General features: G+C 41.0%; 1 protein-coding gene across 7 annotated transcripts in view; it reads left to right on the top strand.

Moving 5' to 3' along the window:
- The window catches only part of LAMA3 (laminin subunit alpha 3), a 241,691-nt gene that overhangs the window by 20,729 nt on the left and 208,850 nt on the right, over positions 1–12,112 (top strand). For all 7 annotated transcript variants that reach the window (XR_014234427.1, XR_014234428.1, XM_082355461.1 and 4 more), the window contains exon 2: positions 3,481–3,633. Coding sequence is in view for 5 of the 7 variants with exons in the window: in XM_082355461.1 (XP_082211587.1) it covers positions 3,481–3,633 (153 nt within the window). In the remaining 2 variants the exon portion in view is untranslated. The remainder of the gene's footprint in view (positions 1–3,480; positions 3,634–12,112) is intronic.

Here is a 12,112-nt window from a genome sequence, read left to right as displayed (position 1 = left end):
CTTGGGTTATAGGAAATGTGAATTTTCAACTTTAGGAGATAATGTCAAAATAGTTCCCAAAATCTTTGCATCAATTCATACTCCTACCACACCCTTTCCAATTCTTGTTATCCTCAAACTTTAAATTTGGGCCTATTGATTGGGTATAAAAAACAGTATTACACTGTGGTCTGCTCTGATCACTAGTGATGGTAATGGTGAACATTTCTTCAAATGTTTATTGACAAATGTGTTTCCTGTTGTGTAAAATGCGTTTTCTTTCTTTTGCTCATTTTTTCTATTGAACTGTTTATACTTTCCTTATTGATTTGTAGGAGTTTGATATGTATTTCTGATGAGAACGCCTTGTTGATTTTGTGCTCTTTGTTCAGTTATTGGTTCTTGTGTAACAAACCATCCCCAAACTTAGTGGTTTAAAACAAAAACAATGTTTTTCTTATAATTGTGTGGGATGACTGGGCTCAGCTGGGCGGTTCTTCTCCTCCATGTATTGTCAGCTGGGGTGACTCACTGAGTTGTAGTCGGCAGCTGGCTAGGGTAGACTGGACAGTCCAGGGCTTCACTAACATGCCGGGTGCCTCTGTGTTCTTCCATATGTCCTCTCCACTTGGTTAGCTTGGGCTTTCTCATGGCGTGGTGAGCGGGAGTGGTTGAACTTCTTACCTGGAGGCTGTTTTCCAAGAGGAAGGAAGTAGAATCTGTCAGTCCTCTTAAGGCCTCTGCTTGAAAATCCCAGAATGATGCTTCTGCTACAGCAAAGCAAATAATAAGGTCAGTCTGGATTCCAGGGGAGACAATAACCTCCAGGGTAAATAGCCTCCACCTGTTGATAGGGGGAGCAGCAGACACACTCAGAGAAGGAATTGATGGCAGCCATCATTGGGGATTATCTGCCACTTGTGTATTGTGACTATCACTCAGTTATTAATTTTTCTTTCTACTTCTTGAAGGTGCCTTTGATGAACCAGTGTTCTTAATTTTTAAAAATTAATTAATCAATTTTTGGGGGGAGAGAAATGATTTTATTGTTTAACATTAATTTCTTTTTTAAAAAATAATTGAAATATAGTTGATTTACAATGTTTCAGGTGTACAGCAAGGTGATTCAATTATACATATATATATATACACACATATATATATTTTTTCAGATTCTTATCCATTATAGGTTATTATAAGATATTGAATATAGTTTACTGTGTTCTACAGTAGGTCCCTGTTGTTTATCTATTTTATATATAGTAGTGTGTATCTGCCCAAATTTCCAATTTATCTCTCCCCAATTCCCCTTTGTTAACCATAAGTTTGTTTTCAATGTCTGTGAGTCTATTTCTGTAAGTAAGTTCATTTGTATCATTTTTTTAGATTCCATGTGTAAGTGATATCATATTTGTCTTTCTCTGTCTGACTTCTTCACTTAGTATGATAATCTCTAGGTCCATCCATGCTGCTGCAAATGGCATTATTTCACTCTTTTTTATGGCTGAGTAGTATTCCATTGTATATATATATCACATCTTTATCCATTCATCTGTTGATAGACCCAATGTTCTTAATTTTAATGTAGTCAAATCTGTCTCTTCCTTTGTGGTCAATGCTTTCTGAATCTTGTTTAAGAACTCATTCCTTGCTCCAAGTTCTTAAAGGTATTCACCTTTATTTTCCACTGAGAGATTTTAAACTTTTATTTCTAATGGTAAGTCCTTAATTCATCTATAACAACAAAAAAGGAACATCTCCATTCCTCATATCTATACTCTGGAGATGGAGATGAATGTAGATTATAAGTATCCACATCCTTGGAGGAGATTTGCTTCTATCACATGTAAATCTTCTAAACTTCAAGAAATAATAATTTAATTCCCTCACCAAATAATTAAACTGGTAAAATGATTTCTAGGGAGAAAATGGGAAAAATAAAAATCATCAAAGGGCAAAAATACTCATAAATGTTAATATGTCCTAGCTTAAATAGTTATTAATTATACTTATTATAATAATAAAATTTTATAGAAAGGACTCAAACAATTTTTTGAAAAACCCTGAGGGGTTTATTCCTTTATTGGGCTTCTATGACATTCTAGGCTGAAGTGATATAGGGAAGGCGCAAGACACATGTGGCCTCTGGGCTCGTGAACTGATGGGACTGCATACCCCACGGTGCTGCTTCTGAGTTACAGAAGTATCTTCATGAAGGGTCAAAAGATAAAGTTGTACATAATATATCACCACATATGAAAGAACCCTCTGTAACACACTTGATGAAAACATTCGGCCACTCATTTAGTTCCACACCAGGATCGAATTTATCCTTGAGCATTTAAAAATTAACTTCCAAGATGCTTGTCTGGGGCAGAGTTACCCTTTTGTCACAGCACATTTCTGGAGGGGCTGCGGGTCTAAGTTTGCTTCTCTATCCCTCTCCTATGTGGTAGTTATGCCCTTAGGTCATTTAATTGGGGAGCAAAGCAGTTCAGTATGTGACATCCACTACTGGGTAAGCACTAGGCTTTGAACCAGTTAAAAGTATATTCAGTATATAAGAAAGGCCTATGTTCAGCTTTTTGAGTGGTAATGGTGCTAAAATTCATTACAAAAACAAAACAAAATAAAACAAAACAAAATAGAATCAAGAGAATCTGCCTACTAAAAAAGAGTAATTCAGTAAGAAGATGAGATGATATCAGTAGAATCAAAATTCAGTAGAGGTGATAATATCAAATAAATACCACTCCCGGTAAAAATGGATTCCCACTTACCTACTAAATTAACTGCCGACTTCTCACTCCGGTATCCACAGCCCTGCCACATCTCCCCCACTTACCTTTCAAGTGTAGTTTTCCATTACTTATGCTCTTGTTCAAATGGACCAGCTGGCCTCTGTGCCTTTGCTGGTGCTCGTTCCTCCACCTGGAACACCTTCCTTGTTGACTGCTCACTGACACTTACCAACCGCCTCTCCATCCTCACAGGCAGCTGAAATCCCACCTCTTCCACCCTGCCTTAGACCCAGCGCTCTATACTCTTGCCAAACCTACTTCCTTTATGGTTACTTGTATGCTTATCGCCTCCACTGGAGCTGCGAGCAGGGATCCTCTTTGTATCCCAGGGCTTGACACAGAGCTTGCAGAGGAGGATGTAAAGAGTAAAAAGGATTTGCTGAAGGAGAACATCATTGCATCCCAGGCACAACAGGCTCTTCTTAAAGTGTCATACAAGACAAGAAAAACATAGCTCTAACTGATGGAAGATAAATATAATGTGTATCCTAGAAACACGATAAACAGAGATATAAACAGGTGATATGGTTTAAGACTGAATGAAAAAGAGAAAGCCTTACTACTGTCTTCAGAAAACATTATGATGAAATTCAATAGCTGAATTCTCTAAGCTATAGAAAACAGTCTTTGTTTCGATTACTTCTACTAAATTGATAAGAAAAAACTACTTGACAATAAAACAAGAGCTTTATTATTTCAGGGCCAGTTCTGTGACTATTGCAATTCCGAGGACCCCAGGAAAGCACACCCCATCACCAATGCAGTTGATGGATCCGAACTTTGGTGGCAAAGCCCTCCTCTCTCCTCAGGCACGCGATACAACAAAGTCAACGTCACCTTGGATCTGGGGCAGGTGAGTTGGGGCATTTCATCTGGAATGAGGAAAAATTAGTTTGGATCATTGTTTCTGTGGTTATTTCTTTTTTTAATTAATTTTTTATTGGAGTATAGTTGATTTACAATGTTGTGTTAGTTTCTGCTGTACAGCAAAGTGAATCAGTCATACATATACATATATCCTCTGCAGTTATTTCTGATATAATAATGATTATTTTAAAAGCAAACTTCAGTTTCAGTTCACTAATTACTGTGAAACCTGTTACATTAATATTTGTGTCCCTCGACACCCAGCACAGTGCCTGTCACGAGGCAGACACCCATACCCATCTATTAAATGAGTTAAAAAATAGTTGTAAGTAGTATCATTGGCAAAGGTATCTTTTATTATTATTTTTGGCTGTGGTAAAGTACACATAACATAAAATTTAACATATTAGCCATTTTTAAGTGTACAGTTCAGTAGTGTTAAACAGATTCACATGGTTGTGAAATCAATCTCCAGAACTCTTTTTTATCTTGCAGAACTGGCCCTCTGTACTCATTAAACACTAACTCCCCATTCTACTTTCTATCTCTATGAATTTGACTACCCTTGGTACCTCATATAAGTGGAATCATACCGTATTTGTCCTTTTGTGACTGGCTTATTTCACTTAGCAGAATGTCTTCAGGGTTCATCCATGTTGCAGCATGTGTCAGAATTTCCTTTCTTTTAAAGGCTGAATAATATTCCATTGTATGGGTATCACATTTTGTTTATCCATTCATCCATCAATGGACACTTGGGTTGCTTCCACCCTTATGCTATTGTGAATAATGCTACCATGAACATGGGTATGGCAGAGATGTTTTTATAGCATTCTCTTTCCTGGAAATTCTGTCTCTGTGGACACTGACTACCATAGTTTTTGTCCTTGTTTGGCCAGCTGGTCCACGAGGGTACCTGACTCAGACCTGTCCTCCTGTGGTAGGCTAAGATGGTCCCCACAATGCTTCCCTCCTACTGTACATGGCCCTCTCTTTTGAGTGTGGACAGCACTGGAAATACGGTGGATGTCACTTCCGTGATAAAGTGGCATCATGTGACAAAGATGAAGGGATTTTGCAGATGTGTTTAAGGTCCCAAGTCAGCTGCTCAAAAGGGAGACTATCCTGAGGGAACTGTCCTAATTAAGGGAGCTCTTAAAAGTGACTGAGCCCTACCCCAAGGAAGAGATTTGAAACATGAGAAATTTTCCTGCTGATCTTGAAGGGGAAAGCTGCCTGTGGTGATGGCCATGTGGCAAGGACCTAAGAGTGGGTTCTAGAAACTGAGAGAGGCCCCAGCCAACAGCCAGCAAAAAAAGCAGGAACCTCAGTCCTGCAACCATAAGGATCTGGATTCTGCTAACAAGATGTGCAAACTCGGAAGTGGGTCTTCCCAGGCATTTGGTGATTACCTTGATTGCAGCCTTGACCCTGGGCAGAGAACCTGGCCGCATCATGCCCAGACTCCTGACATAAAGAACTACAAGATAATAAATGGTGTTGTTTTATGCCACTAAGTTTGTGGTAATTTGTTAAACAGCAGTAGAAAATTAATGCACCTTCTTTTTTCCTCCTTCAGACCAGGCAATGCCTCCCATATATTTCACCCTATTCCTTCAACAAATATTTCTTGAGTACCTTCTATGTGCCAGGTACTGTTCTTGGTGTTTGGGATACATAAGCAATACAAAAGGGAAATGCATCCCTCAGACTAGAAATCAAATGATACTGAGATTCCTTCCAATGAACGTGCTATCTTCAGTTTGGTGATAGAAGGGTTTTCCACCTCTTCTGCCCGTATGTTTTGTTAAATCAGGCCTCTCCTGAGAATATTTTCACCGTCAGTTTGCATCTGAGATAATTCAGGGAGATCATCATGGTGTGAAAGACTCCATAACCCCAGTTTCAACTATGAATTAGTCTTATCCTTCTAGCATTAATTCAGTAGAGATTTTGCCTATAATGACTAGGATTTACCTGTCATACCACTTTTTAAACTGAGGATTTCTGTAGTTAGCTGGGACTTTTAACCCATTAAATGATGTTTACTGAACATACCAGTGCCTTGTGGATTTGCTCTTTTTCCCTTAAGGCTATTTTTTTAAAAAACCTACCTTTTAAAAGTACCCTTTTGATGTATCGAAAAATCCTTAATTAAGATAGATGAATTAAAAAAACACCAGCATAGGAACAATTTAGTAATTTGCTGGTTGCTGACAGACATGAGCCATGGTAAACATCTTCATGAAGACTGTGCCCACCCACCTCCTTCCTGGGTGGGATGCTCCTCGTAGGTGGCTGAGAGTGTGGGTCCTAGGGTCAGCCCACCCCGGTTCATGTCCTGATGCACTGCTTACTCTCTATGTGACCCTGAGCCACAGACTTCACTGCTCTCTCTTGCAGTTTCCACATTTATAAAGTGAGATGATACTAGTGCTCACCTCATAGGATTGCCGTGAGGTTTGAATGAGTTGACTACTTTGTTTTTAAACCTCTTCAGGCTGGTGGTTTGTTTTTTTTTTTTAATAAATTTATTTATTTATTTATTTATTTTTGGCTGTGTTGGGTCTTCGTTTCTGTGCGAGGGCTTTCTCCAGTTGCAGCGAGCGGGGGCCACTCTTCATCGCGGTGCGCAGGCCTCTCACTGTCGCAGCCTCTCTTGTTACGGAGCACAGGCTCCAGATGCGCAGGCTCAGTAGTTGTGGCTCATGGGCTTAGTTGCTCCGCGGCATGTGGGATCTTCCCAGACCAGGGCTCGAACCCGTGTCCCCTGCATTGGCAGGCAGATTCTCAACCACTGCGCCACCAGGGAAGCCCCAGGCTGGTGGTTTTTAAGTAAGTTTTTATTTAATAAAATAAAGTGAACTTTAGTAAACACTCATTATTAAAACAGACCGACTCCTAACTTCTGCTCCTCTAGAAAATACTGTATATAATCCTGTAGAAAATACTCTAGAAAAGTCTAGAAGCAGGGAACGCAATATACATTATGTCAGACTGAGGATGTTTCTTTTTCCTTGTGTTGGAGCAGCACGTGCTTTAACAAGCATGTTTTATCTTGTAAGAATCATATTTTATGCCCCAGTAGTGGGATCTGTATTTTCTCCTTTTTGCTGGAATTAACCATGAAAGTGTCACTGAGAGGTTAGATTTCATAATTGAATAGCAACCTACACACCTTAGATTTAGGAAGTGCAAATCTTTCTTTTTCTTAGTTTTTTAAATTTATTTTTTAATTGAAGTATAGTTGGTTTACAATGTTGTGTTAATTACTGCTGTACAGCAAAGTGATTCAGTTATACATATATATACATTCTTTTTTTAATATTCTTTTCCAGTATGGTTTATCATAGGGTATTGAATATAGTTCTCTGTGCTTTACAGTAGGACCTTGTTGTTTATCCATCCTGTATATAAAAGCTTACATCTGCTAACCCCAACCTCCCGCTCCATCCCTCCCCCAACCCTTTCCCACTTGGCAACCACCAGTCTGTTCTCTACATCCATGATTCTGTTTCTGTTTCATAGATAGGTTCATTTGCGTCATATTTTAGATTCACATATAAGTGATATCATATGGTATTTGTCTTTCTCCTTCTGACTTAAGGAAGTGCGAATCTTGATGCATGGTTGGGAAATAAAATATAGGCCATGAACTTGTTATTACCAAACCACTTTTTTTCTAGCTATTGAGAACTGGAATTTGACTTTGATGTGCTGTAGTCAGTTTGACAGCTTACGTTGTCGCGAGGGGGTTACTTTTCTCTGTTGTGTTTTGGACTGCTTGGTGGTTTTCATTGTTGTTTTTCTTGGCCAACACAGTTTGACAAGTGAAAACATTGCCTTCAGGACTTGATCTTGAAGGGCAGTTTTCCTCCTTACAAGGTGGCAAACGTAGGAAGGTTCTGCAATTCTCCAGGGGCAGTGGCACATTCTGGGGCTGTTCAAGTTTATTACATTATGTATTACTAATCAGTTTCAGGTTTCATCTTGTCTGGCCAAGTATAATGAGTTCATTTTGACATTTGAAGCAAACTGTGGATGTCCAGTTTTTAAAAGGGGAATTTTTGGAATGTAGGGACATTTGTTTCTTCCTGGTGGGGCGTGACCTCTGGCGATCTCCCCCTGTGAGATAAGAAGGTGTAGCAATGGGCTTGAGTTACGCTCCTGGATTTCCTTCAGAATCAGAACGAATCTTACTCTGTGGACTCCCTATATTCACTCTGCTTTTCCTCCTCCAGGGTGAGGTATAAGGAAAAACACGTGAATGTGGGTGAGGCAGGGGTTCTCATGGTCCCTTGAAGTCAAGGTGGCCGGGAGGTTGGGAGGGGCTGGATCTCAGGTGGGAAGGAAGAGGGGGACCAGCACAGGGGCAAGACAGGATCCCCAGCAAAACAAGCCTGACTCATGGGTTCCAGGGAACAACAGGAAAACCGTCTCAAGAAGAATTTTAAGGCTTTTACACAACTTGTCATGCCCTCAAGAGTACTGTTTTTAACCTATTAGTAGTAGAAATAAACAAAGACAAAGCAGACAAACACCCCTCCCCCCCAAAACCGAAAAAGGAATGAATGTTTGCCTCAGAGGCTGGAGGTGTGAAAAAATGCCATTGCGCCCTGTTCTGCAGGGTTGCTGGGGAAAGGGGCCTGGCTGGATAAGACAGACCCCTTATCTTATCTTACTGTAGATAAGACAGTCCTTTGGGCCTTGTTAGAGGCAAAGGCTGTGAGGCCAGGCCCTGCCCTCAGCCCTCCGGGACCCTCTGAGTGGGCAGCCCGGACCACAGCTCCTGTGCCCGTTCACACATGTACCATCTCCAGGGCCTCCACCTGACTCCCTGCATCTTGCCTGAGGGCTCTTTCCAGGCCCTGGGAGTTTTCTTAGCCTGTGTTTAGAGTAGCTAGCCATGAAGTGCAGGATTTAATGCCCCCAAGGCAACCCTCAACCCAGAAGAGACAGGAGTTGGTGGAAAATCCCCTCATTTCCCTGCCTCTTCTTGGGACAATTCCGAGGAGCTTTCTTCACAGTTCTTCAGAGTCTCCACCAGGACGGAGCCCCAGTTGGCCCCGGTGGAATCTGCCTATTAACACCTCAGTCATTGGCTTTTCTCCCTCCTCTGTGTCCCTCTCTCTTCCAATTTATACTTCTTGAGATCAACTCCCAGATCAACTACCTGTACCCAAGTCTTTATCTCAGAATTGGTTTTATTTATTTATTTTTTAAAGTTACTTATTTATTTATTTTTGGCTGTGTTGGGTTTTTGTTGCTGCGCGCAGGCTTTCTCTAGTTGCGCAGGCTTTCTCTAGTTGCGCAGGCTTTCTCTAGTTGCGGCGAGCGGGGGCTACTCTTTGTTGCGGTGCGCTGGCTTCTCCTTGTGGTGGCTTCTCTTGTTGCGGAGCACAGGCTCTAGGTGCACAGGCTTCAATAGTTGTGGCGTGTGGGCTCAGTAGTTGTGGCGCATGGGCTGAGTTGCTCCGTGGCACGTGGGATCTTCCCAGACCAGGGCTCAAACCCGTGTCCCCTGCATTGACAGGTGAATTCTTAACCACTGAGCCACCAGGGAAGCCCCAGAATTGGTTTTAGAGAGGACCCAAACTAAGACAGTGAAGAAAGGGGCCGAGACTGAGGTCCAGAAACCCCACTAGGCGTCCACACAAGCAAACACTATGAACAAGTTATTTAAAATGCAGTAAGTAGAAAATCCAGAAAAATGTTTCTAAAGCTCTCAGATTAAGAGTAACAAAGGAAACAGGATTATAATTTTTAAAGAAAAAAAATAGGTCACAGAGAAATTTCCCATTAGTCTACCTATTTTTTCATGAACTCAGCATAGACTGTGAACTCCTCAGAGTCCAGATGCATCTGAGAGTGAATTTAGTATTCAGATGCCTTCTAGGCGCCTTTTTTTTTTTTTTCCCCTGGTCCTCTTCAACTTTTATGAGACTTTGGTGGATGAATCCAAAACATTCTTTGTAGCCCTTGTCAGTTCTGACTCAGATGGGAGGAAGGCCTGGGCTACTTTCTGATTCTTCCTGAGTGTGTGGGTTTGGGGGATTAAATTGGTTCTTGGGTTGCCTGGGTCATTAAGAGTCTGACTCAGTTGGGTCTCTGGGTGGATACAGTTCAATCCAGAAAGCAGATGACTATTGGATTTGACTCAGTCTTCTAGATTTCTAGAATTTCTGGAATTTCTAGGAATTCTCTAGCCTATAAGCTTCAGGAAGCCAGGGACAATGTCTTCTTGTGTTCATTACATGATATTCTGCTCCCAACATTTTGCATAGTGTTCAGCACATAGTAGATGCTCAATAAATGTTTGTCAAGTGAATGTAGAATGAGCCAAGGATGACTCAGGGTCAGTCTGAATTTCCCGGGCATGTAGTACCAGTGGAAGCATACTGCTGTGAGACCAAATCTCTGGGTGGGAGTGGACCGGCATTGGCCCTGTAATTAACTAGAGAGTTGGTTCCACTTATAATACTTGGGTCTCTCTGCAACATCATTTAAGTATTTTAGAGGAATAACACAAGATACAGGTCTTATTCAGAGCAAATTTATAATTAATAAATATTCTATTAATGAACATATAATCATGAGGCTCAACCCTTGAAAGCAAATAATTTGTTAGTGGGTAGAAAAATAGGGACGGATAAAATCTCCTGAGCTACTAGGGATGCAATTTTATCCTTTATGCTACTGTAATAACCTAAAAATGGCAATTTGCCTTTGAAGTGCTTTTTAAGGAACTTACACATGAGGAAGAATCTGGCAGTCTGACATTTTCTTTTTATGTGTGAAAAACTCAAAGAAGCTAAGTGGATCCACAGCAACAGAATAGAATCCTAAGATGTCAACTTTGCTAAGTTCTCTGAATCATTACCAGTAACATCGGTAATGTATGTTAGTGAATAGATTCCAAGATCTTTAAACACTACTATAGAAAATAATGCCTGGGAAATAGTTTCTGACCTAAAAACGACGTATTCTCTGGCCATGTTGGTTGTTTTCAGTATTTTTTTTCTCAATTGATGTATTCTTTTTTCTCAATATATTTTTCCACCATCTACCCATTTCCTCAAGCCATAAAGTTGAATTAACATTTACTCCATGTATTACTTAAGATTATTACCTAAGGTTACTTAAGATTGACACAGATAGATCTGATGCTAGTGGCTAAACACAATGCTGGTTTATTTCTCATTCATGAATAGTTGAAGCGTAACCGATCCTGGCCTGGTCACCCCCTCCAAACAATGGTTCAAAGACTTAGACTAACTAACTGCAGGGAAGGCAGGAAACATAGTCTAGCTGTTGCCCTAGAAGGGAAGCAAGCTTTCTAGTCAGCTAGGCAATCTCTTCTGTGCGCTGCAGGTGGCTCCTATCAGTGGTGAAAGCTGATATTGTGTATCTCTTCCCAGCTCTGTATCCGCTGACATCAGCCGTGGTGGGAGCATTTACACCACAGGAATTAGCCAATGTTACACATCAAGGCTTCTTTCCAGGAGCCGGTATACCAGCATAGTACTCACTGAGTCTCTTCCACATTCCTGCATTTCCCCCTCCTGGTGCTCCTTACCATCTAATTAATTATTATGTCTTGATTCTTAATATCCTGGAGTCCCGTTCCTCCTCTCATCAATACCATGCTACCCTAGTTTGTCCTTTGACAGCTTTACCTGTGATTAGTCCACCAATCTTCTAACCCATCTCCCAGCCTCTGCTCTCAGGTCCCTCCCCTAGTTCTGCAGTCACTCATGTGGCAGAAAGATGAGCTGAGAAACAGTAGAAATGACTGAGGTTGGCTGTTTTCTAGGCATCTACCTGTCAATCTCTCTCACTGCTTCCAGAACGCAACAAAGATTTAAACGTGTCATTCTCCCTGATTAACATCCTCTAGTGGCTCCCCATTACTTTCAGAATAAAGTCCAAGTTTCTTGGCATGGCATATAAGTCCCCTGACAGTCTAGCTCCTGCCTTTTCACCAGCTTCTTTTCTAGATGCCACTTTCTCCTGCAGACTCTACGTCACATCAGTAGGGACCTATTGGTAATTCCCTAAACACTCCATGACATTTCCTGCTTTGTGGCCTTGTTTGGGTGCTGTTCATGTTCACCGCCTGGTCTGGCTACCTCCTTCCCAAGGTAACTCAGGTATCACCTGCTGGAAACCTTCCCTGACTGCTTGCTTCCCTCCCTTCTGTTTCTGTTTACCCTGAGGCAGTTGCTACGCTCTATCACAAAGGCTTGGTACACCGTGAGCTCCTGAAGGTCAAAGAGCGTATCATATTCTTCTTTTTCTCCATGGGCCTTAAATGTCCTGGAAGGTCCTACATCCTCAATACATGATGAACTAAATGGAAAGAAACATTTCAATACTATTCTTTTTATAGTATCCCATTTGATTATGTGTCTTGCTCTAACCATGAACAGCTGGGCTCTATTTTTTAAATATCCCTATTTACATTT

The sequence above is a fragment of the Balaenoptera borealis genome (assembly GCF_965194805.1).
Source record: "Balaenoptera borealis genome assembly, chromosome: 14".
NCBI classification, from domain to species: domain Eukaryota; kingdom Metazoa; phylum Chordata; class Mammalia; order Artiodactyla; family Balaenopteridae; genus Balaenoptera; species Balaenoptera borealis.
Note: the sequence above shows the minus strand (reverse complement) of the source record. Positions and strands in the feature narration are given on the sequence as shown.